The sequence below is a fragment of the Mercenaria mercenaria genome, chromosome 11, assembly GCF_021730395.1.
Source record: "Mercenaria mercenaria strain notata chromosome 11, MADL_Memer_1, whole genome shotgun sequence".
NCBI classification, from domain to species: Eukaryota; Metazoa; Mollusca; class Bivalvia; order Venerida; family Veneridae; genus Mercenaria; species Mercenaria mercenaria.
Genome location: NC_069371.1, coordinates 54,794,033 through 54,821,326, shown reverse-complemented (window position 1 = coordinate 54,821,326; position 27,294 = coordinate 54,794,033). Strand labels below are relative to the sequence as shown.

Sequence of the window (27,294 nt, the reverse complement as noted above, 5' to 3'; positions counted from 1 at the left end):
GATAAAGTTTCTCCGTAATACGCATCCACAAAAGTGTTGAGGCACGGTGATGAAAAAATCAATAATCTATCGGCTTATCAGTGGCGTTGCAATTCCTTAGTAGTTGCTATTTTCACGCAGAATCATGAACACATTTTTTGAGCGTACTGAAACTAGTTATTGGATTTCAGAATAGGTCATATGACCAAAACAAGTGACAGTTTCAGAATCGATCACATGATCAAATCAAGCGTCTTTATTATTCTTACGCTTGAGAAGATCTATTGTAATTTATATTTATAATGCAGTTTAGTTTTCTTCACATACTGTTGTTGATATAAATTGTGTAGATCTATTTAATCATATCTGGATCGAAAATATAATTGCAAAATGCAATATGAAAGTTATGTTTGGTAAATACTTTGGAACTTGTTTTCTGTGTGTTGTCAGTTTGGTCATAAGCTCGACAAGAAAATTGAAAGATGGTTTGTTAAATCTGGGGGCATTGCCCCCCAAAACCATAATTACTCAAAACTGTCTCACATGTTTTATAGAAATTAGCATTATACTATCGTCTGCTATTTTTATAAGTCTTAGAGTGATATCATTTTTGTACTGTTAGCGCTTATTTGTCAGTAGGGCATATGAAAGAATGCATGTTAGTTTGCATAAATTCAGTTTTCTCCAAATACCTGTTTTACTAGAATTTGACGTTCATTAACTCTTTGAGTCAGTTGCAATCACCAGTGCTGAACAGAAAAAATATGGAATTCCCGAAAGTACTCATTAAATATCATCAGGATAAACATTTTCTTGTAACAGTCCCTTTCGACCTAGTTAGGGCCAATTTCCATACCAAGTTTGAGGGTCCTAGGCTCAAATGCTGCATTTTTGTACTAACATGACTATTCCTTACCCTGAAAGACTTAAATAACATTTAAAACCAATCTCATTAGAGATCATGAGATGTATTCGCTTACATAAAATAAAGGGAGATAATTTGTCATAAATTCAGTCAAAAGTTATCTACCCTGATTGTCAGAGTCCATAAATGAAATTTCAGATCAGTATCTTCATTAGTTACGGAGATATACCCATTTTAATCTGAAATAAAGGGAGATAATTTGACATAAAATCAGTCCATAGCTATCTACCCTGATTGCCTCAGTCCAACTAAAGATAATAATGAAATTTCAAATGAGGTCTATAAATATTTACAGAGATAAATCCATTTTTTATTAACATCAGGGGAGGTAATCATACATTGGTATATGCATGTAGAAGATACAGAGTACAAGCCTAAACAACAATATATTAGTAAAGTATTCATATCGATAAATGTTCAATCAAGAGTTATCTAATATGACTATTTCTTACCATGGAAGACAAATAACGTTTCAAACCAATCTCATTAGAGGCATTTAGATAAAAAATAAAGGGAGGTAATTTGTCATAAATTCAGTCAATATGTATCTTCACTGATTGTTTAAGTCCATCTGTTGACATAAATGAAATTTCAGATCAGTACCTTCATTAGTTACGGAGATATACCCATTTTAATTTGAAATAAAGGGAGGTAATTTGACATGAAATCAGTCCATAGTAACCAACCCCGATTGTCTCAGTACAACTAATGACAATAATGAAATTTCAAATAAGTCCTATAAGTACTTACTCATATAAATCCATTTTGATTACAATCAGGGGAGGTAATCAGATATGAAATAACTCTGGAACCTACGATTGGATCTGACAGATTCGTCACGGAATCCAAGATTTATTGTTGTTGAAGATATTTTGGAAGTTTGTATCAAATCAAATCATGAATGAAGTCTCTATAGGCTGCAAAAGCCAAAATAGCAAATTTTGGACCTTTAAGGGGCCATAACTCTGGAACCCATAAGGGAATCTGGCCAGTTCAAGAAAGGAACCAAGATCTTGTGGTGATACAAGTTGTGTGCAACTTTATCTAAAATCAAATCATAAATGAAGCTGCTATTGTGCAGACAAGGTCAAAATAGCTAATTCTGGCCGTTTCAGGGGCCATAACTCTGGAACCCATATAGGAATCTGGCCAGTTCAAGGAAGGAACCGAGATCTTATGGTGATACAAGCTGTGTGCAAGTTTAGTAAAAATCACATTATAAATGAAGCTGCTATTGTGTAGACGAGGTCAAAATAGCTAATTTTGGCCCTTTCAGGGGCCATAACTCTGGAACCCATTATGGAATCTGGCCAGTTCAAGAATGGAATCGAGATCTTATGGTGACACAAGTTTTGTGCAAGTTCGATTAAATTCAAATCATAAATGAAGCTGCTATTGTGCAGACAAGGTCAAAATAGCAAATTTTGGCCCTTTCAGAGGCCATTACTCTGGAACCCATACTGGGATCTGGCCGGTTCAAGAAAGGAACCGAGATCTTATGGTGATACAAGTTGTGTGCACCTTTGGTTAAAATAAAATCATAAATGAAGCTGCTATTGTGCAGACAAGGTCAAAATAGCTAATTCTGGCCCTTTCAGGGGCCACAACCCTGGAACCCATAAAGGAATCTGGCCAGTTCAAGGAAGGAACCGAGATCTTATGGTGATACAAGCTGTGTGCAAGTTTGGTAAAAATCAAATCATAAATGAAGCTGCTATTGTGCAGACAAGGTCAAAATAGCTAATTTTGGCCCTTTCAGGGGCCATAACTCTGGAACCCATAATGGGAACTGGCCAGTTCAAGAAAGGAACCGAGATCTTATGGTGATACAAGTTGTGTGCAAGTTTGGTTAAAATAAAATCATAAATAAAACCATTATCGTGCAGACAAGAAATTGTTGATGGACGGACGCATAAACGACGGACGAAGGGTGATCACAAAAGCTCACCTTATCACAATGTGACAGGTGAGCTAAAAATTGGAAGTTTATAGCCAAAGTCAAACTTGACCTGTATTCAATGATGTTACACTTGTGTACCAAAAATTATTTAAATCTGTCAAGCCTTTCACGAGTTATTGTCCAGAAACCAAGAAAACCAACGGACTGACCGACAGACCAACAAGCTCACTCCTATATACCCCACAACAAAATCTTCGTTTATGGGGGTATAATTAAATATGGTATTTGTAATACATATCTAATATTCATTTGAGGCTTAAATTATATTTTGTCTCCTAATTATGATTGTTTTTATTATTCATTAATATAATGTTATCAGTTAGGTGATTTCATATTGGCCTTATGTGGCAAAGGAATGTCAGATTGACCGAGGCAGATAGGCCAAGGCCAATATCAATAATAAAGCAAATAAGAAAACACCTAATTAATGATTATTTTATTAATTAACTTTATAGTATTTATTAAACACAAGGGCCTTTTTTAGCAAAGTTAATTAACAAATCACTTTAATTTAAAGAAATGTGAAACTTGACTAGAAATCCTCAAATGGCCAACTTTATCCTCAAATAACTTTGGCTATTTGTGTGGTATTTGATCAACAATTTTCCCTACAGGTAATGCAAATATAAGGAAAGACTGACACAGTGTCAAAAATATCCATTAATGCTTGGAAAGTAGGTGTTAAAAATAACTAGAGCTATCACTAAAGGTGATGAATGTACCCCCCACATGCACTGACACAGTACATTGCAATCTGACACACATAAGACTGCATAATTATTGGACTGTATGTATATAGACAGTTGTATTACATATGTAACAAAAACAAGTCGATAACTTAGTGCAGAATAGTTCTAAAAGAATTTAACATGCCCATTCACCTAACTAGGGTTGGTACTGATACTTTGTGAAGTTTCATTGATAAATTGTGTGCAACGGTTTGGTAGATTAGCAGCACAAGATTGCATATGAAGACTGTATGTCACATAAGTATTGTTAACAAGAAACAAAGTCCCATAACTCGCAATTTTTGCGTAGAACCCTAACAGTGCCCATGACAAAATCAATGATGATTATGATCACTTGTGTGAAGTTCATTAAATTTGTCAAGGGGATGAGGAGAATGGTGCCGCACAGATTGTGTACTAGTTTTAAGTATAGTAAAAAAAAACAAAGTCCATAACTGGAACTTTTTTTTCGAAAGGAACCTAAATGCCCATGCACAACTACTTTTTTACTGATCAACTTGTGTGAAGTTTCCATTCAAATTGTGTCAAGGTGTGACAGGATGTGCGCAAAATTGTTTTAATTGTATTAATTATTGTAAAAAAAAAAACAAAGTCCCCATAACACTGCAAATTTTTTTCTTAAAAGAAACCTTACATTGCCCAAATCTAAACTAATGTTGTATATCACTTTGTAAGTTTCATTTAATTGTGTCCAGGGAATGTAGAGAGATGGTGTGCGCAACAAAAAAAGATTATGTATTATGATATTATTATTAACAAAAAAACAAAGTCCCATACTTAGCAAATTTCTTTTTCTAAAGACTACATGCCATGCAAACACTGTGTACTGATCATTATGGAAGTTTCATTAAATTCTGTCAGGGTATTTGGAGTGATGTGCGCACAAACTGGTCTACAGACAGACGTACAGACGACAGACAGACAGACAGACAGACACTGAAACCAGTATACCCCCCCTTACAACTTTGTTGTCGGGGGGTACAATTATACATGTATTGTTCACCTGAGTTCATGTTTTAGAAAGCTGTATGTGATTATATCTGAACAAATATCAATTGAGAAAATTAAATTAGTGTGTGTGGGTTTGGTGCATGTGTGCGTGCCTGCAACAGCATGGGTGCCAACTTGTGTGCAGTACTTTCACCAATACATGGTAATTCTGTTCTATTTCAAACACTGTCAAATCTGGTTAGATTTCTTTTATTCTGTCTACAATTAACATTCTTAAGTAAAACAATAAAGACTTGACTTAACTCATGAAATGGGAAGCAATTATAGGTAATTCATCAAAGGTGGTGCTGAGGTCATGCTAGGTATCACTCGCAAAATGCCTTCAGTATAAGGCAAGTACTCTGCAATAAATGTCCTTCCCTCCCTCACTCCTACCAACTTACTTCACACACAATATATGCAACATTTCAGCACATGCAAAATTATTTCCCCTTACTGCAGTAATGTATTATAAGTGCACTACTGGTTTCAGACCAGTTTCCGATAAAAAATGAGGGTTTTCATTATATTTATTTTTAAATACAAATTGTTTACAAAAGTAATCTACAAATCGTTAAACCCTAGTCTTTACTCTTTGCAAGGATGTAAACAATACCGGCCTTATCTGCGCATGCGTCCAAAAACAGGGGCTCCGAAAGGGCAGTCTAATTAACGTTAATTGGTTTATCTACAGTACCAGTTTCCGATAAATGGTTTTTTAAGCAGCTTTAGAATTGTTTTGACTGAAAATCTTTTATAATTTTGATTTTAAATTATGTAATTAACCTTTACTACTTTTTCCTATAAATCGTACAGGGTGTGGCTATCTTCCGTTCCGTTACGTACGGTACCGTACAGCACCTGTACAATCATATTATGCAACACTTCAGACAAGCACCTTTCACATCGTGTATTTGTCTAGCTTTGTAAACAGTAGTTTATTTGATTACTGTATACATTGTACTCCCGGTATATGGGAGTTTTATATTGATTTTAAGTCCTTAAGCTGTGTTATATAGATTTTAAAAAAGTAATAAAAAAAAAAAGGATAAAAGTTTAAGCCGAGGCTGGGATTCGAACCCATGTCCTCCTACTCCTGAAGCGAGCATTCTACCTTGTTACTAAATACCCATGTGACGCAATAGCAGTATAATTTCCTTAATATTTTATCTAAATTATAAAGGGAGAGTAACTCTACAACGGAGTGCAAATCATAAGCTCAGGATTTACCTCTCTGGAATAGGACAAACATGGGTTTGTCTTCCGCGCATGCGTGACATGTGGAATCCCTCAGATGTAAACAAAACAGGAAGTTGATTGCTTAATAAAGAAGGTAGAATTTCTCTGTAAACACTTGCCACTGATGAACGAAATTTCGCTCGATGTTTGCTTGTGAAACAGCCTTCCAAAACATATAGTACTCCCTTTATGAAGGGTAACATGAAAGGAGAAATTACGAGAATTCGGATACTGGTACTGTTCGGGTACTGCTCCGATACCAGTAGCACTAAAGAAAGCTACATCGCCAGTAAGCTGGGTTTATCATCTAGTGAAATGTTTAGCATTAAGCTAAAATACACAATTTGTAATTAAAAAACCAAAGATCATAAGAAGCATGACCGAGCCAGTGTTTAATATTTAAATTTGTAATAATTATTTCCATTACTTAGCACTAGCATTTATGTCTATCATATATTAAATACTTTCACAAAATATCACATATAAATTTGTGTTTATTAGTAATCAGTATTGCTTAAAATGACAATTTACTGATTGATTTGATATCAAATGAAATTACTAATTATCAATCTTACTGTCCACTTTTTCTTGCATCAATAAAATAATTTTTTAAAAGTAACACTGACCGGGGTTTTATTGGACAGAAATCAGTAAATTTTTGTTTCAAAAGAATAAATCTAGAAAGTTCTTGGAAATTCACTTCACTTAACGGGTAAAATGATGCTTGCCATTTCTGACAAAAAGATGCACCTATATATTTAAGAGTGTACTCGTAAATATTTACATGGATGTATAATTCTACAAGGGCATGTGTACTTCTGGGTGCTCATATATATGCGTGTATGTACAAATATGCATGCAAGCATAAATTATTGTGTACTTGTGATTACTGGTGCACATATGTATACATGTGCACATATCTATGGACGTTCACGTGTAAATTCATATGTGCATGCCTAATTACAAGTGCACTTGTACATACACACCCATATAAGCATGCACCTATATAACTACATATGCATGTATAAAAACATACACATGGACATATATAATTACATGTGCATGTGTATTTTCGTAAGTGCACGCTTATTTTGAAAAGTGCAAGAACACAAAGCAGACTTTCTATCAGAATGGTACTACATAAATTAAAGTTAACATCCTACATTGCCTCATCCTGGAATTTTACTATTTGTAACTAGAAATGAACTAATCATATAAAAGTGATTTGTCTTGGGCAGGGTTTTTTTAACATTTTTTTTTTTTTGCTGATTTGAGTGCACTTCGTAAATAGGCCGAAAATATTGTAAAATAACACATTACAAATTTATAATAGAAATTTAAATATCACAATTCCACAAAGGAGACTATTTATTGGCTTGTTCAATTTGTGACAAATACCCCCGATCAACAATAACTTACACCACACGTACATAAACTCCCTATAATATTACCACCTATAGATGGTAATGTCACAAATTCTTCATGCTTTTATCTTCCTTCAACCAAAATATACACATGACAGTTAAACATGCTTTTCAACATCAATTCTAACTAAAATACATTAAAACAACAAAAAGTCAATTTGCAAACAAATACAACCGAAACTGGGTCACTGCGTAATCAGTCCTCTGCTTTACTGTAGTATTTCATTATTTAGTTTTAAATTCATTTAATCTCCCAATAACAAGAATGGTGCTTTCAATACATCATAGACACTCAAATTTCTTGAATAATTAGTTATGAGTAAACAATAAATATCAAAACAGAAAATCAAAAGCATAAAGTACACAGACAAATGTGTAGACTGAGTTCAAAGTGTGTCTTAGAGTGCATTCCTAACTGCTCATCTGCCTTTTCCCTCCAAACCTCATCCCCTCCATTACCAGGATAGCAGATGTAAGAGGACTGATTAGTAATTTCCAGTTTTTAGAATAAATCCTTATCACTGAACCGCATAACCTACCCTGCTAGTTTCAGCGACTGCAGCCATTCCTTCCTCTGACTCGGCATCCATTTCATCATCAGACCACTCCCATGTGCCATCTTCTGTCTTGTGCAGACGACCACTGGAGCCTGGAACCCTTTTTACCTGTACAATAAGGTAATCACCCTATATAGACCTTGCTATAAAGAAAACTATAACTCTATCAGTAAGAAAAGTCACGCTTATTCAGTTTTCGGAAATTTATAGCAGATTCTGGCAGATAAACAAATTAGTGTTAGACATGAAGTAGGTACAGAATCAGTCTAGTAAGTAGTTGCACATTGGGGGGACATGTGGCAAGCACCTGGCAATGTCTTCAACTCATTAGCCATCTTCATATAATAGGTGTTTTTACTAACAGAAACCACTGTAAAATGGGCACGAATTTTTGTGTTTTAATGCCTAACATGCTATTTCATGGGTATATGAATTCACTGATTTCAGTTTTTAAGAGAAAATGAACTGGAATTTCCTTTGTACATTGGGACTTCATTTCATACACTGACAACCATGAAAACTACTCCCCCCCCAACACACACACACACACAATATTAATTACTTCACAGAAGATGGAAGAAAGAATTGCTAAATAAATCATACACAATTTACATTTGTACCATTCCTTCCTTCTTGCTCTGCAATTTGAAGATACTGACTTTACCACTAATTCAATATATAAAACCACTGCACCATGAAAGAGACTGAACTCTGACCCCTGACCACAGCAGACATATAGACCAAAACACATCTGCTGCATTAAATAATAAACCCAGGAACAGTTTTTATAGGTTATCACATCATTAATAAAGTCCCTACATATCAAGAGGGTAGAGTGGGTTTGTTACAAATAATTTTCTTTAAAAAATTAATGATGAGTTTTTAAGTATTTATTGAGAAGACTATAATTAAGACAATCATTCAGGACAAGTAAGAACATCTATGTAACAGAACAAACCACTCACTTTCTGGGGTTTCACTGAAGACCCTTCCGACAGTAATGATTTCACAAGGTAAGTTTTGTCCTGAAAGAGAAAAACTTACAAGTTTCAGTATTCAGATAGATTTTGTTTGTTCCAAATGATGTTCATACAGACAGATTTTTTTATTCTATATATTGTTATACAGACGGATTTTGTTGTTCATATATTGTTCATACTGACAGTTTCTTTTGTTCATATATTGTTTATACAGACAGTTTTGTTTGTTCCAGATTTGTTCATACAACAGATTTTTTTGTTCTAAGATATTGTTCATACAGACATTTTGTTTGTTCAAGATATGTCTAACAATGTCCAGATATGTTATCAACGTTTGTTTTCCAAATATTGTTCATACAGACAGATTTCTTTTATTCTATATATTGTTCATACAGACAGATTTTGTTTGTTCCAAATTCTGTTCATACTGACAGATTTCTTTTGTTCTATATATTGTTTATACAGACAGATTTTGTTTGTTCCAAATATTGTTCATACAAACAGATTTTGTTTGTTCTAGATATTGTTTATACAGACAGTATTTTGTTTGTTCCAAATATTGTTGTATATGCATACTTTTTGTTTCCAGCAGCAGAAGACAGTACAAAAATATTTTTGTGTTCAAATAATGGTTCTATAACAGACAAAATTTCATTTTATTCTATATATTGTTCATACAAACAGATTTTGTTTGTTCCAGATATTGTTCATACAGACAGATTTTGTTTGTTCCAGATACTGTTCATACAGACAGGTTTTGTTTGTTCCAGATACTGTTCATACAGACAGGTTTTGTTTGTTCCAAATATTGTTGTATTGTTGCATACTTTTTTAAGTAGCATAAAGATTTTCAGTGAAGCATACAGCGGAGGCAGAAGACGAGTACAAAAATAGGTCTATATGTGTATACCAATAAAATAAGATGGAAGACAGAATTACTCAATAAACAACACAGAATTTACATTTAACACATTCCTTCTGTAAAATTACATTGCCTTGACAAAATGTACATACTGACATTACCAGTAATTCAACAAATAGAACAGTGCAACATCCATGGTGATACTTCAAAATATACAACCTGGTTTTGATGATCTATCAAGAGAATAATAATAACTGAAGCAAGTAACAACTCGGAATAATTAGGTTGTATGTATGTAATACTGTATTTCTATTTTTTTCCTATTTTATAGGGGCCTCCTTGGCCGAGTGGTTAAGGTCTCTGACTTCGAAACACTTGCCCCTCACCGATGTGGGTTCGAGCCTCACTTGGGGCATTGAATTTTTTATGTATGGAAGCCATCCAGTTGGCTTACAGAAGGTTGGTAATTATACCAAGGTGCCAACCCCTGGTGATATAATGCATGGAAGGGCATCTGGGGTCTTTCTCAACCATCAAAGCTGGAAAGTCTCCATACAACCTATAATTGTGTCGGTGCCAAGTTAAACCTAACAAAAACAAAACACAAATCTTCCTATTTTATTTAAAGATTTATGATATTTCTCATGACCATACCTTTGCTTTTCTCATGAATTCATGTTTCAGTAACTGCTTTGCTGTAGGCCTGCCGAGAAACAATGAAAATCGATGTTAAATACAAGCTTGAGATAAAATATGCAAATTAACTAATGAATCACAGTTACACATCTAAATGGAATGAAATCCTCACTATCATTGTGGCTAAATATATAGCAGATAGACAAATAATTAGTCTGAAACAATACCTAGGTTTATACAAACTAGATCAATTTACTGGAAAACAGAAAATTAGGAAAAATGTCAGAGATTCCATAATCTAAATGGAAAGGAAAATCCTTCAACGAAATCCTGTAGATTATGCACCACTAGACCTGGTGCCTATTGTTCCTAGCTACCAGTACTATCGTTCCTAGCTACCAGTAGGGGGTATAATTCATGAAAAATTTCCACAAGAGTTATGAACCTTGTGTCATATGCTGTGGGTGATGATGTGGAACAGTTATTTTAAGTCTGAATCAAATCCATTTAGTTATAACTGAGATAGAGTGAAAGTGCACCAAAACTTAAACCTGAAATTTCAAGTAAAAAGGGGGAATTATTCATGAAAAATTGATGCCAGAGTTATGGACTTTGTGTCATATGAGGTTGGTGATGATGTGGAACAACCATTTTAAATTTAAATCAAATCCATATAGAAACTAGAGCTGCTTTTGAGAAAAGCGAATGTATCCCACAACTGCCTAATCATCTAAACAGCAAGTCAGTCTTTTTATACTGTTTACTCACTACAGTTCAAGGGCCAGAACTCCAAAATGCCTGGACTGATTTGGCTCATTATCAAACTTGTACGAGGTCTTATGGTCAAACACATTTTGTTCAAATTTGGTTAAGATCGGATGAGAAATGTTCGACAAGAGTGCGGACAAGAGCAAAAAGGCCAATTTTTCGGTAATTCAAGGGCTGTAACTCCAAAATGCCTGAACCGATTTGGCTAGTTATCAAACTTGGCTATGGTCTTATGGCCTAACACATTTTGTTTAAGTTTTGTGAAGATCAGATGAGAAATGTTCAACTTAGAGTGCAGACAAGAGTAAAAGGCCGATATTTTGGTAATTCAAGGGCTGTAACTCTAAAATGTCTGGACCGATTTGGCTAGTTATCAAATTTGGCTGAGGTCTCATGGTCAAACACATTTTGTTCAAGTTTGGTGAAGATCGGATGAGAAATGTTTGACTTAGAGTGCCGACAAGAGTAAAAAGGCCGAGATTTGGTAATTCAAGGGCCGTAACTCAAATATGCCTGGACCAATCTGGCGAGTTATTGATCTTGGCCGAGGTCTTATGGTCAAACACATTTTGTTCAAGTTTGGTGAAGATCGGATGAGAAATGTTTGACTTAGAGTGCAGACAAGCTTTGTGACAGACAGACAGACAGACACAGACTGGAGTAAATCAATATGTCTCCCACAGCACTGTGTGGTGGGAGACATAATAACTCTGTGTGTGTGTGTGTGTGTTCGGGTTTAACGTCTTTTTCAACAATTTTTCAGTCATATTAACGACTGTGTCTACTTGCAGCTGTGAACACAATGCCCAACTTTATAGTGCTGCCTCACTGGAATATCATGCCGCAGACACGTGGCTTGATACCCCACCCAGTCACATTATACTGACACCGGGCTGACCAGTCCTAGCACTATCCTCTTTATGCTGAGCGCCAAGTGAGGAAGCTACTTGTACCATTTTTTACGTCTTTGGTATGACGCGGCCGGGGATCGAACCTACGACCTTCCGCACTCGAAGCAGACGCTCTACCACTAGGCTACCGAGTAATAACTGAAATAGAGTGAAAGTGCACCAAACTTTTACCTGAAATGCTAAGTAAAAAGGGGGATAATTCATGAAATATTGGTGTAAGAATTATGGCCCTTGTGCCATATGATGTGTGTGATGATGAGGAATAACTATTTGAAGTTTGAAACAAATCCATCAAGTAATTACAGAGATAAGGAGAAAAAAGAGAAAGTGTAAAAAAAACTTTAACCAAGGTGGGGACGCGGAAGGACGCCAACGCCGGGTGAGTAGGATAGCTCTCCATATACTTCGTTACAGTAGAGCTAAAAACCGCCATTGAGAAAATAAAATACGGAAGACAATAAATTTTAATTTTGTTTCTGCTGAGTGTGTGTGCAAAAATGTAAGGGGTTTAATGAGACAAAATGCAGTCCAGCCAAAAATGGACAGACCGTCGGCAAGAGCAAAGACAGTAAGTCATCAAACATGTCAAAGAAAAACTGGACTATGAATCAAAATTACAACTCAAAGTTTAGTAATCATGCAATTTTACCTAGTAAGTAAACTGTTTCCTTAGAGTTGTCACTAACCTGCAATTTAAAGCATAACTACACTCACCTTTTTTCAGGTTCCTTTTTCAAACAATCAGAGACAAACTTTCTGAACACTTTACTGTAGTTTTTATACTGGTCTTTATCTTCAGCCCCAGCATCTAATGATGGGGGATCATTTTGTAATGTCAACATTAAAACCTGCAAAAACAAGTAAAAATGTCTTTTTGTCTTTGGATGGGGGGGAAGAGGAAATATGCATTCTACTTAAAAACATTTTAGATTTTTGCAGTTTTTTCCTAATATGGGCAGCATATACTAATCAGGTGTAGATTGACAGGCTATAATGACTGACTTGCAAATGCTCTATAAAATACTATACTATTTGTTGTTGTTTTCACGTTACATCTGGTCTCACAGAATTTGACTTTTGTGAAAACAATGAACCTTCAGGAAATGAATTCCTCTACTACTCTAGCATTAGGTATAATTTCAAACTTTACATTCCAATGGGGACTGAGCACCTCGAGCATTAGGAATATACCATTTCAAACTGTACATTCCAATGGGGGCTGAGCACCTTCAGCATTAGGAATATACCATTTTAAACTGTACATTGCAATGGGGACTGAGCACCTCAAGCATTAGGAACATACCATTTTAAACTGTACATTCCAATGGGGACTGAGCACCTCAAGCATTATGAATATACCATTTCAAACTGTACATTCCAATGGGGACTGAGCACCTTCAACACTAGGAAGATACCATTTCAAACTGTACATTCCAATGGGGGCTGAGCACCTTCAGCATTAGGAATATACTATTCAAACTTTACATTCCAATGGAGACTGAGCACCTTCAACACTAGGAAGATACCATTTCAAACTGCAAATTCCAATGGGGCCTGAGCACCTTCAGCATTAGGAATATACTATTTCAAACTTTACATTCCAATGGGGACTGAGCACCTCAAGCATTAGGAATATACCATTTCAAACTGTACATTCCAATGGGGACTGAGCACCTCAAGCATTAGGAATATACCATTTCAAACTGCACATTCCAATGAGGGCTGAGCACCTTCAGCATTAGGAATATACCATTTCAAACTGTACATTCCAAAAGGGACTGAGCACTTTCAACACTACAAAGATACCATTTCAAACTGTACAATCCAATGGGGACTGAGCACCTCAAGCATTAGGAAGATACCATTTCAAACTTTACATTCCAATGGGGACTGAGCACCTCAAGCATTAGGAAGATACCATTTCAAACTTTACATTCCAATGGAGACTGAGCACCTTCAACACTAGGAAGATACTATTTCAAACTGTACATTCCAATGGGGACTGAGCACCTCAAGCATTAGGAATATACCATTTCAAACTGTATATTCCAATGGGGGCTGAGCACTTTCAACACTAGGAAGATACTATTTCAAACTGTACATTCCAATGCGGACTGAGCACCTTCAACACTAGGAAGATACTATTTCAAACTGTACATTCCAATGGGGACTGAGCACCTCAAGCATTAGGAATATACCATTTCAAACTTTACATTCCAATGGAGACTGAGCACCTTCAACACTAGGAAGATACTATTTCAAACTGTACATTCCAATGGGGACTGAGCACCTCAAGCATTAGGAAGATACCATTTCAAACTTTACATTCCAATGGAGACTGAGCACCTTCAACACTAGGAAGATACCATTTCAAACTTTACATTCCAATGGGGACTGAGTACCTCAAGCATTAGGAATATACCATTTCAAACTGTACATTCCAATGGGGACTGAGCACCTCAAGCATTAGGAAGATACCATTTCAAACTTTACATTCCAATGGAGACTGAGCACCTTCAACACTAGGAAGATACCATTTCAAACTGTACATTCCAATGGGGACTGAGCACCTCAAGCATTAGGAATATACCATTTCAAACTGTACATTCAAATGGAGACTTAGCACCTTCAACACTAGGAAGATACCATTTCAAACTGTACATTCCAATGTGGACTGAGCACCTCAATCATTAGGAAGATACCATTTCAAACTGTACATTCCAATGGGGACTGAGCACCTCAAGCATTAAAATATATCATTTCAAACTTTACATTCCAATGGAGACTGAGCTCCTTCAACACTAGAAAGATACCATTTCAAACTGTACATTCCAATGGGGACTGAGCACCTTCAACACTAGGAAGATACTATTTCAAACTGTACATTCCAATGGGAACTGAGCACCTCAAGCATTAGGAAGATACCATTTCAAACTTTACATTCCAATGGAGACTGAGCACCTTCAACACTAGGAAGATACCATTTCAAACTTTACATTCCAATGGGGACTGAGCACCTCAAGCATTAGGAATATACCATTTCAAACTGTACATTCCAATGGGGACTGAGCACCTCAAGCATTAGGAAGATACCATTTCAAACTTTACATTCCAATGGGGACTGAGCACCTCAAGCATTAGGAATATACCATTTCAAACTGTACATTCCAATGGGGACTGAGCACCTCAAGCATTAGGAAGATACTTTTTTTAAACTTTACATTCCAATGGAGACTGAGCACCTTCAACACTAGGAAGATACCATTTCAAACTGTACATTCCAATGGGGACTGAGCACCTTCAGCATTAGGAATATACCATTTCAAACTGTACAATCCAATGGAGACTGAGCACCTTCAACACTAGGAAGATACCATTTCAAACTGTACATTCCAATGGGGACTGAGCACCTCAAGCATTAGGAAGATACCATTTCAAACTGTACATTTCAATGGGGACTGAGCACCTCAAGCATTAGGAAGATACCATTTCAAACTGTACATTCCAATGGGGACTGGGCACCTCCAGCATTAGGAATATACCATTTCAAACTTTACATTCCAATGGAGACTGAGCACCTTCAACACTAGAAAGATACCATTTCAAACTGTACATTCCAATGGGGACTGAGCACCTTCAGCACTAGCACTAGGAAGACACCATTTCAAACTTTACATTCCAATGGGGACTGAGCACCTTAAGCACTAGGAAGATACCATTTCAAACTTTACATTCCAATTGGGGCTGAGGACCTCAAGCATTAGGAATATACCATTTCAAACTGTACATTCCAATGGGGATGAGCATCTAGCATTAGGAAGATACCATTTCAAACTTAACATTCAAATACGTAACAGTTAAATGAAGTGACTGAGTATTCCCATTCTATCTGGAAATATTGATCCCTACCAGGTGTAAAGTGCTCATGGATCCAGAAGTATTTCCTGATACATCTTATATTTATGTTATTTTCTGTCTCTACATCACCATGCATGATCTCATTGATTTTCTATTCTATATCATACTTTTGTCACATGTTTAGTGAAGATGTCTAACCAACAAGAAAGCACATCCTTCACGGCTCACACCCAGCCAAATCATACCATTTCAAACTTAACATTCAAATAGGGACTGAGCACCTCATGTCTAACATTATGAAGATACCATTTCAAACTTTACATTCCAATGACAACTCCAGCATTACAGAGATACAATTTCTAACCCAACAGAACAATGTATAAGGAGAACAACACCTCTAGCTTTAGAAAGATACCATTTCACACTCATCATATCCGACAGAGACTGACCAGTCACCTCTAGCACCGGCTGCTGATTTCTAACTCAAACTGTCAACACTCTCCGGACATTTGGTACTATATACCAGCATACACAAGCAAATACAACTACAGATTCATGATACTGCTACCTTCCTACCTTCATTGGAGGATATTTGTGATATGGTGCTGTACCCGTTGCTAATTCTATGGCAGTAATTCCTAAACTCCAGATATCTGCTTTAAAATCATACCCTGTCACCTGCAACAAAGACAAACATAGACAGCTTAAAAATTGATAAAATGTTTGATGATTCGAGGTAATACTGTGAAGTTCAAGTGAATTAATTCAGAGCAAACTTACAAGAGTTACATGATCATAACTGATAAGACATTACATTGCATGACAGCAACAAAATTAACATAAATAATTTGAGATTAACTTTTGTTTTTTTTTTAAATGTTATATCAACTCACATCATTACACCCTCACAAATCAGCTAACCTACAATTGCATACCGTACTATTAAATGTCATAAACAGTCTCTGTTTACACTGATTGACATAACCAGTCAATGCATTTACACTGTTATGCAGAGTCATGATTGACATAAATAGTCTGTATTTATGCCATTATGTCGATTGACATAAACATTCTGTGTTTAAACCATTATGCAGAACAACACAAATACATGTAACTACATTTACACCATTATGTTGATTGACATAAACATTCTATGTTTAAAAAATTATGCAGATTGACATAAACATTCTGCATTTAAACCATTATGTAGAGATAGTATCTAAAATTTAAAGTTATGAAAAAACAATTAAACAATTGGGTCATGATGACCTGGATCGCTCACCTGAGTAATATGAGCTACATAGACAAGTATAAGAGATCAGGTAAGAAAGTCAAATATAAGTAAGCATCGAAATCTTTTCCCAGTTGTGTGAACATGTTTCAAATGTCAAACTAATGCTAAAATATTAAGAAAGTAGGTCAGTAGGTCACATTCATGGTCACTGAAAGTCAGTTTTAAGATCGGTGTGCAAAACTGTATGTCAATCAAATTTCAAGGCTGTATCTTAAAAAACAAGAAAGTAGGTCAGTAGGTCAAGGTCACAGTCAAGTAACCCCTAATTACTTGTGGTCATCAGGTAATTATAACTGAACAGTCCAGGAAATATGATCAGATAATTTTTGTAGTATTTTTTCCTATATAACTCATATAAAAACTAAGTGACCCTGGGGTGGGTCTTTAAATGGACCCTGGGTCAAGATTTGAACATTCTTAGCAAAGGACCACTAGACAATGCCACATGTAAAATGTCTAAGCTCTGTGTCTCTTGGTTTCAGAAAAGAACATTTTTTCATGTTTTTCCTACAGAACTCTATGTAACTTCATGGGACCATGGGGCAGGGTCAATATTGACCCTGGGATCATAACTTGAACAACCTTGGTAATAGTCCATTAGACAATGCCACATACCAAATATCTAAGCTCTAGGTCTTCTGGTTTCAGAGAAGATGATTTTTTTAAATTTACAATATAGTCATAGAGGGAAAATAAGCCCCGCCCCCTTTGCGACCATGTTTTTTACCGAAAAAGAACGGCTTCAGCAATTTTGGTACAGGGTCACCTAGAGATAATTTCTACAAAATATTTTTGAAATCTGGAAATCTGGCTAACAGTTTCTGAGAAGATTTTTAAAGATTTTCCTTTCGGTTGCCATGGCAACCACAGTTCTGAATGGATTTTAATTTTTGAGCAATTTTGAGAGGCGGCCATCCAAGGATCATTTCTGTGAAGTTTGGTGTAAGTATGCCCAGTAGTTTTGAAGAAGAAGATTTTTTAGAAATTATTGAAGGAGGGTGACGGATGATGCACGACTGACAACGGACATCAAGCTGTCACAAAAGCTCACCTTCAGCCTTTGGCTCTGGTGAGCTAAAAATTCACACAGACTGCTTAAATATAACATTTAAGACCAGTTAAGTTGTCAGATGCATATTGTATGACAACAGAAAATGTTTAAAGTCTAACAAAATAAAATCTGATCCACTAATTAAGCTGAAATTTAGTTATAATGCTATTTGTACAATATTGTTTACAATATTATGTACCACCTTATATAACAAGAGCTGTCGGAGGACAGCAACGCTCGACTATTCAACAGCCTTGTTGATTGAATGAATACGAGTCGAAAAAGGGACATAATTTAGTAAAAAAGCAAAACAGGGTTATGGAACCTGCATAGTGCTTATCAGCTCAGGACAGTGGACAAGTGTGTGAAGTTTCAATCCATTCCCATTAGTGGGTACTAAGATACCAGCTTACATAATAGGAATTTAACCAAAAACTCCTAAGTCGAAAAAGGGGCATAATTTTGTAAAATGCGAAGTTGAGTTATTGACCCTTTGCATTGCATGTCATATCATGACAGTGAACAAGTGTGTGCAATTTCAATCCTTTCCTATTAGTGGATACTGAGATACCAGCTTACATACAAAAACTTAACCAAAAATTTCTATGTTGAAAAAGGGGCATAATTTTGAAAAAAAGCAAAATAAAGTTATGGGACCTGCTTTGTGCATGTCAGATCATGACAGTGAACAAGTGTGTGAAGTTTCAATCCATTCCAATTAGTGAGTACTGAGATACCAGCTTACATACAAAACCTTAACCAAAAAATTCTAAGTCGAAAAAGGGGCATAATTTTGTAAAAAAGCAAAATAGAGTTATGGAACCTGTGCAATGTAAGTCAGTTTATCACAGTAAATAAGTTTGTGAAGTTTCAATCCATTCCCACAAGTGGTTACTGAGATACCAGCTTACATACAAAACCTTAACCAAAATTTTCTAAGTCGAAAAAGGGGCATAATTTTGTAAAAAAGCATAATAGAGTTATGGAACCTGTGCAATGTAGGTCAGTTTATCACAGTGAATAAGTGTGTGAAGTTTCAATCCATTCCCACAAGTGGTTGCTGAGATACCAGCTTACATACAAAAACTTAACCAAATCGGGACGCGGACGCGGACGCCGACGCATGGGCGAGTCCAATAGCTCTACTATTCTATGAATAGTCGAGCTAAAAACAAGAAAAAGCTCTTCAGTATTTACCATGAAAAGTGACATAACAATAAAGTTTTTAACCATACAGTTACTTCATTGTTCCTTTTAACTTGTGTCATACATGTGTATTGGTAAATGCAGGTAGGATTACTATTTGTGTTCAATGATTGATCTCTAGTACTACATCAACATTATGCAGATTGACATAAAAAGTCTTTTCTACAATATTATGCAGATTATCATAAATAGTCTGTGTTCACATCATTATGTGGCTTGACTACTAAATTCTGTGTTTACAGCAATATGCAGATTGATATAAAACAGTCTGTTCTACAATATTATGTGACATAAACATTCTGCGTTTACAGCAATATGCAGATTGACATAAAACAGTCTGTTCTACAATATTATGTGACATGAACATTCCGTGTCTACAGCATTATGCAGATTGACATAAAACAGTCTGTTCTATAATATTATGTGACATAAACATTCTGTGTTAACAGCATTATGCAGATTGACATAAAACAGTCTGTTCTACAATATTATGTGACATAAACATTCTGTGTTTACAGCATTATGCAGATTGACATAAACAGTCTGATCTTAAACCATTTTGCAGATTAACATAAATAGTCTGTGTTCACACCATTATGCAAATTGGTTAATAACTCTTTTGCAGACTGACATAAACAGTCTGTTCTTACATCATCATGCAGCTTGATATAAACATATGTGTTTACCCCATTATGCAGATTGACTTATAATTCTGGATGGATGTAAACAGTCTGTTCTAAAACCATTATGCAGATGGACAAAAACAGCCTTGTGTTAACACCATTATATTCTTTCTTTTTTTTTAAAAAACATTCTCAATGACAAAGTTTTTCCTTTTCTGTAATCAACATCAACTCCACCCATATGTTTTGGAAAAAGGTTTTGTATAAAGAAAATGGTTAACAGATGCTATGTACTATATTTTCTGTACTCAAACTGAAGTTACTTCTCATTTGGGTTTAATTTTTCACTTTATAGATTAGATATTAAACCTCCTCAGCCTGTCAAAACTATTCAGTACATTCTTGGTTTCAATATGAATATATAGAAGATAAAACAAACTATTTTTACCTGTTCCATGACTTCTGGTGCCATCCAACATGGGGTACCAACAAAAGTGTGTCGGACCGCATCCCTGGTTTGGTCTTTCCCAGTTGCTAGCCAGGCTGACACACCAAAATCTGAAACATACAGTGTTTAATCTGAAGGATTTTGTTAAGTTTAACACCATTTCTCACAAGTATTTCATAAACAAAGTGTAGTCAGTCACTGATCAGACTTGGTGGATTCCGTGGATTTTTGTTTTCCGTAAGTAACTGACAACTTTTTCATGACAATCAGATGGAGAATAAATAATAGTAAACTAATTATCATAAGTCAAATCACCACTCAGAGAACACTGACCTTTGACAGACAACCATCGGTCCTGTGAGCAACACATAGTCTAATAATGGGGAACATTTCTGTGTAGTTATAAAAAATCCTTCAATGCAATTAAAAGTTATGCAGCAAAAACAAATTTTTACTTAACCTTAAACAGTGACCTGTCGCAAGCATAGATCATGTGTTGACACAATGTCTCATCATGAGGAATGTTTGTGTGTAGCACTAAGATAATCCACCAATGCATATAGAAAAGTTATTGAGTGGAAACAATTTTTACATGACCTTCAATAGTGACCTTGACCTTTAACCTACAAGGATAAGTCATGTACATGCTTAATCTACATATTGCACTCTATTCACATAACCAAATTTTATGAACCTAGCATGAATACTTTTCAAGTAATTGCAGGATCCAGATTTGCGGAAGGACAGATGGAAGGAGGGCATTTCTATAGTCCCCTCTGGTGTTCCAACAGTACAGGACTAATAATTTGCAATGGGATTTTTGTTATATTACTGCTTTTTTTGTGTACAAAGATACATGGTTTTCTTCTGACTTCCATATTGTTGACAACACAGTGTATAAAACACACACCACTCGTAAATATGGCAAGGTCTATTTTAAGCTTTACTAGAAAATTAAGTGAACTAGTATCCCCTGCTGAACAGATTAAACGTGTCACCCTTAAAGAAGCATTATCTGCCTATGAAAAGCACTTAAATGCAATTGAATTTCAGTCTCTTTGAAAGCTGCTCTTTCCTTACTAAATTAATGATCCAATACTATTTTTCTATCCTATCTGAAGTTATTAAGAGAAAACCATTTTTTTTCCATTAACAATGATCCTGACCTTGACACAAGCAACCCAAAATACAGGTCTTCCAGCATGGCCTTGCAAAAAAGTAGGAGGTCCCTAAACAAAAAAGTAGGAAAAAACAAGTATGCAGACAAAAAAGTAGGAAAACTAGGAGGTTATCAACATAAAATTTGCAATGCTTACCTTAATAGCTGTTACTACTGACCTACACTTGCAACCAAATGATGACCCCAGATGTCTTTCTGGCAGTTTCTGTGCTTGAATTAGTGTGCCTGTCAGCCTTGATATGCGGCAATGTATTGCAGGAGGCACCAAATGGCTCCAGAAACTGCCAGCAACACATCAAAAGTCCATGATCTGCAAAATTAATATAATTAATGAAAAGGCAGTTTACTTTTTCCTTTTTTATGTAAAGCAAAAAAGTAGAAGTAGGAGGTTTTCATCAAAAAGTAGGAAAAAGTATGAGGCATTTAAAAAAATAGGAAAAAGTTGGAGCGTCAGAAGGCCTAAAAAACCCATCTAAAACTATGGCCTCCATGCAGGCTTCCTAAATTCATAGTTTGATCCAAATAACCTATTCCTTTGCAGAAACAACATTTTAGTAGCATTGACCTTGACTTCTTATAAGTTTCCAAGAAAGGTATATATGTAATAAGCACAGTCTCAATATCCAAAAGCAAAAATGGACCCTAAAGTACCATTAAAGTTGCATAGCAGAACCCCATATAGTAAACATTATATAAGTACTACGGGCCATAACTCATGAAGTGTTCCTGAAGCAATTTCCCTGAATCTTGCAGGGCCACAGTTCCCAGTAACAGGGATCAATCAGTAAATACTGTGACAGATGTTATCATTACTTACCTGCAATAAATACAGACCCATCTCTTCCAATTAAAACATTTCCTGCTTTGATGTCTCTGAAAAACAAAATAAGTCTTGGGTTTAGCCATTTAAATTACAGATATTCTGCTGTATGACACAGGAAATACGTCTCATGTTAGCCATCATGTAAAGGACAGAATGTTCTGCTGTATGAAAAAGGAAATATGTCACATTTTAACCATGTTAATTACAGAATGTTCTGCTATATAAAGAAAGTAACCATGTTAATTACAGAATGTTTTGCTATATAAAGAAAGGAAATATGTCACATTTTAACCATGTTAATTACAGAATGTTCTGCTATATAAAGAAAGGAAATATGTCACATTTTAAGCATGTTAATTACAGAATGTTCTGCTATATAAAGAAAGGAAATATGTCACATTTTAAGCATGTTAATTACAGAATGTTCTGCTATATAAAGAAGGAAATATGTTACATTTTAACCATGTTAATTACAGAATGTTCTGCTATATAAAGAAAGGAAATATGTCACATTTTAACCATGTTAATTACAGAATGTTTTGCTAATGTTTTGCTATATAAAGAAAGGAAATATGTCACATTTTAACCATGTTAATTACAGAATGTTTTGCTATATAAAGAAAGGAAATATGTCACATTTTAACCATGTTAATTACAGAATGTTTTGCTATATAAAGAAAGGAAATATGTCACATTTTAACCATGTTAATTACAGAATGTTCTGCTACATAAAGAAAGGAAATATGTGATGCTGTATGAAAAGGAAAACAGGTCTAATCTTAACCTTGTAAAATAAGAATGTTCTACAATATGAAAAAAGGGAAATATGCCTTGTTTGGCCATGTTATAAATATGGAATGTCCCGCTGTATGAAAAAAGACATAGATCTCATTTCAGCCATGAAAAATACAGAACATGTCACTGTTTAACAAGAGCTGTCGGGAGGACAGCAACGCTCGACTATTCAACAGCCTTGTCAATTGAATCAATACAAAAGTCAACAAGAGCTGTCGTAGGACAGCAATGCTCAACTATTCAACAGCCTTGTCAATTGAATGAAGAAAAAAGTCGAAAATGGGGAATACTCTTGTAAAAATGCAAAACAGGGTTATGGAACCTGCACAGTGTATATCAGCTTATGACAGTGGACAAGTTTGTGAAGTTTCAATCCATTCCCATTAGTGAGTACTGCGATACCAGCTTACATACAAAACCTTAACCAAACAAGAGGGTCATGATGACCCTGGATCGCTCACCTGAGTAATATGAGCTACATGTTTCAAATGTCAATCTGATGATAAAATATTAAGAAAGTCAGTAGGTCACATTTATGGTCAATGAAATTCAGTTTTACGATTTGTGTGCAAAACTGTGTAAGTCATCAAAATTTCAAGGCTGTATCTTAAAAAACAAGAAAGTAGGTCAGAAGGTCAAGGTCACAGTCAAGTGACATCATATTACTTGGGGTCATCAGTTAATTATAATTAAACAGTCTTGGAAATAGGATCAGATGATTTTTTAAGTATTTTTCCTATATAACTCACATAATAACTAAGTGACCCCAGGGCTGGGCCTCTTTTAACCCCAGGGGCATAATTTGAACAATTTTGGTAGAGGACTACTAGACAATCATCATACCAAACATCAAAAGCATAGGTCGTATGGTTTCAGACAAGAAGGTTTTTAAAGCTTTTTCCTATATAAGTCTATATAAAACTTGGGACCCCAAGGGCAGGGCCTCTTTTCACCCAAGGGGTACAATTTGAACAATTTTGGTTGAGGACCATAAGACAATGCTACAAACCAAATATCAAAGGTCTAAGTGTTGTGGTTTCAAACAAAAAGATTTTTAAACCTTTTTCCCTATATAAGTCTATGTAAAACTTGGGACCCCCGGGGCGGGGCCACATTTGACCCTAGGGGAGTAATTTGAAAAATCTTGGTAGAGGACCACTAGATGATGCTACATACCAAATATCAAAGCCCTAGGCCATGTGGTTTTGTACAAGAAGATTTTCAAAGTTTTCCCTATATAAGTCTATATAAACCATTTGACCCCCGGGACGGGGCCATATTTGACCACAGGGAGATAATTTGTATAATTTTGGAAGAGGACTACTAGATGATGCTACACACCAGATATCAAAGCCCTAGGCCCTGTGGTTTTGGACAAAAAGATTTTTTAAGTTTTTCCTTTCGGTTGCCATGGAAACCAGAGTTCTGCACGGAATTCAATTCTTTGAACAATTTGAAAGGGGGCCACCCAAGGATCATTCCTGTGAAGTTTGGTGTAATTCTGCCCAGTGGTTTTCAAGAAGAAGATGTTTTTAGAAATTGTTGACGCACGATGGACATCAAGCGGTCACAATAGCTACCCTTGTCACTTCGTGAAAAGTGAGCTAAAAAGGCTAAGTGGAAAAAGGGGCATAATTTTGAAAAAAAAAAAAAAAAAAAAAAGGTAGAGTTATGGGACCTGCTTAGTGTATGTCAGATCATGACAGTGAACAAGTGTGTGAAGTTTCAATCCATTCACACAAGTGGTTACTGAGATACCAGCTTATATACCAAAAGCTTAACCAAATCAGGATGCCGACGCTGAAGCGGACGCCGATGCCGATGCATGGGCGAGTCCAATAGCTCTACTATTTTTTGAACAGTGGAGCTAAAAATGGAAATATGTCTTATTTGTGCCAAGTAATATACAAAATGCTCTGCTGTAAGAAAAAGGAAATATATCTGGTCTGACATGTAAAATACAGAATGTTCTGTTGTATGAAAAAGAAAATATGTCTCCTTTGGCAATTTTAATTACAGAATTTTCTGCTGCATGAAAAATGACATATATATAGTTTTTGCCATATTAAAAACAAAATGGTCTGCTGCATGAAAAGAAAAAAATATATTGTTCCAGCCATGTAAGATACAGAATGTTATGCTGTATAGAAAAGGAAATATATTTGGCTTTGTCCATTTCAAATAAATAAATAAATAATATTCTGCTGTAACAAATAAATAATATTCTGCTGTAACAAATAAATATTGTTCTGCTTACAAATAAATAATGTTCTGCTGTAACAAATAAATAATATTCTGCTGTAACAAATAAATAATGTTCTGCTGTAACAAATAAATAATATTCTGCTGTAACAAATAAATAATGTTCTGCTGTAACAAATAAATAAAATAAATAATATTCTGCTGTAACAAATAAATAATATTCTGCTGTAACAAATAAATATTGTTCTGCTTACAAATAAATAATGTTCTGCTGTAACAAATAAATAATATTCTGCTGTAACAAATAAATAATGTTCTGCTGTAACAAATAAATAATATTCTGCTGTAACAAATAAATAAAATAAATAATATTCTGCTGTAACAAATAAATAATATTCTGCTGTAACAAATAAATAATGTTCTGCTGTAACAAATAAATAATAGTCTGCTGTAACAAATAAATAATGTTCTGCTGAATGACAGGCCACATTTCCCTATAGCAGTTAACATTTCTATCATGTTTTCTTTAAATATTCTAAACCATGTTATATGTGGTTTCAGATGGATGGAAAGACAGACAGACACTGCTAAAAAACATATTACTTCTTTTGGCAAGGGATAAAAAGTGATTTTCTGGACACTCTATTTAGGAAACTTGGTCCAGTATGAACTGATTTATAAGGTAATTGCTTATTTTAGTTTTGTCAATAGTTATAAAAGTGCATACCCAGGTTACATATTACATAACAACACATACCAATTTTTCTTATTTTGTTCTTTCAGAAAGAAAGTTTATACCTTAAAGTTTTGACAGAAATTTAGATATTTCAACAATCTTTGCCCATGCTTTCCAACCATCCCTAAATATTTTACTGCATACTATTGAACTTAATAATTCACTGTGATCACAAAAACTTAATACAGAAAAATAAATGTTAAATGACTTTCAATAAAATAAAAAAGGTTTAAAGTTTTAACAAGCAAATTCCATGAATTGGTATCCCTCACCGAATGGGTTTGTGGTAAAGAATGACAAAGAAATATATCTGGCAAAAAGTTGAGGATGTTACTAAGAAGCAAATAATTTCATTAGTCAGGATCATTTTAACAGAAAACGAATGACGTTACAACTTCACATGTTGATAATTGTTGGGGTGGGGTGCATGATAGGGTCGGTTGGGGTGACTGGGTGGAGGAGCGCGGTAGGGAGAGGGTACAACTATGCTTGTTGATAAATATTTATGGAAGTTTGTTTAAACAAGAGGGTCATGATGACCCTCGATCGCTCACCAGAGTAATATTAGCTACATGTTTCAAAAGTCAAACTGTTGATTTTTAGAATTTTTTTTGAAGATTTTCTGACGTACAATCAAGTAACCCCTGGGGCGGGGCCAATTTTATCACGGGGGTCATGATTTGAACAAAGTCTGTAGAAGTCTACTAGGCAATGTAACATATCAAATATCTAAGATCTAGGCCTTCTGGTTTATTTTTAGCAAATTTATGAAGATTTCCCTATGTACAATCAAGTAACCCCTGGGGCTGAGTCAATTTGACCCTGGGGGGGGGTCAAGATTTGAACAACTTTTGTAGAGGTCCACTAGGCAATGCTACATGTCAAATATCTAAGCTCTAGGCCTTCTGGTTTATTTTTAGAAAATTTTGAAGATTTTTCTACGTACAATCAAGTAACCCCATGAGGCGGAGTCAATTTGAATTTTTTTTGTAGAAGTCTACTAGGCAATGCTACATGTCAAATATCTAAGATCTAGGCCTTCTGGTTTATTTTTAGAAAATTTTTGAAGATTTTCCTATGTAAAATCAAGTGACCCCC

The 27,294-nt window shown here is 35.2% G+C and overlaps 1 protein-coding gene across 1 annotated transcript in view; it reads right to left on the bottom strand.

Moving 5' to 3' along the window:
- Positions 1 to 27,294, bottom strand: part of LOC123531477 (serine/threonine-protein kinase OSR1-like) — a 170,802-nt gene that overhangs the window by 73,766 nt on the left and 69,742 nt on the right. Inside the window, exons 5-11 of the mRNA XM_053518113.1 lie at positions 22,458 to 22,513; positions 20,461 to 20,570; positions 16,415 to 16,516; positions 12,695 to 12,828; positions 10,320 to 10,368; positions 8,789 to 8,848; positions 7,806 to 7,931 (exon numbers count right to left, since the gene is read on the bottom strand). Of these exons, the coding sequence (XP_053374088.1) occupies positions 7,806 to 7,931; positions 8,789 to 8,848; positions 10,320 to 10,368; positions 12,695 to 12,828; positions 16,415 to 16,516; positions 20,461 to 20,570; positions 22,458 to 22,513 (637 nt within the window). The remainder of the gene's footprint in view (positions 1 to 7,805; positions 7,932 to 8,788; positions 8,849 to 10,319; positions 10,369 to 12,694; positions 12,829 to 16,414; positions 16,517 to 20,460; positions 20,571 to 22,457; positions 22,514 to 27,294) is intronic.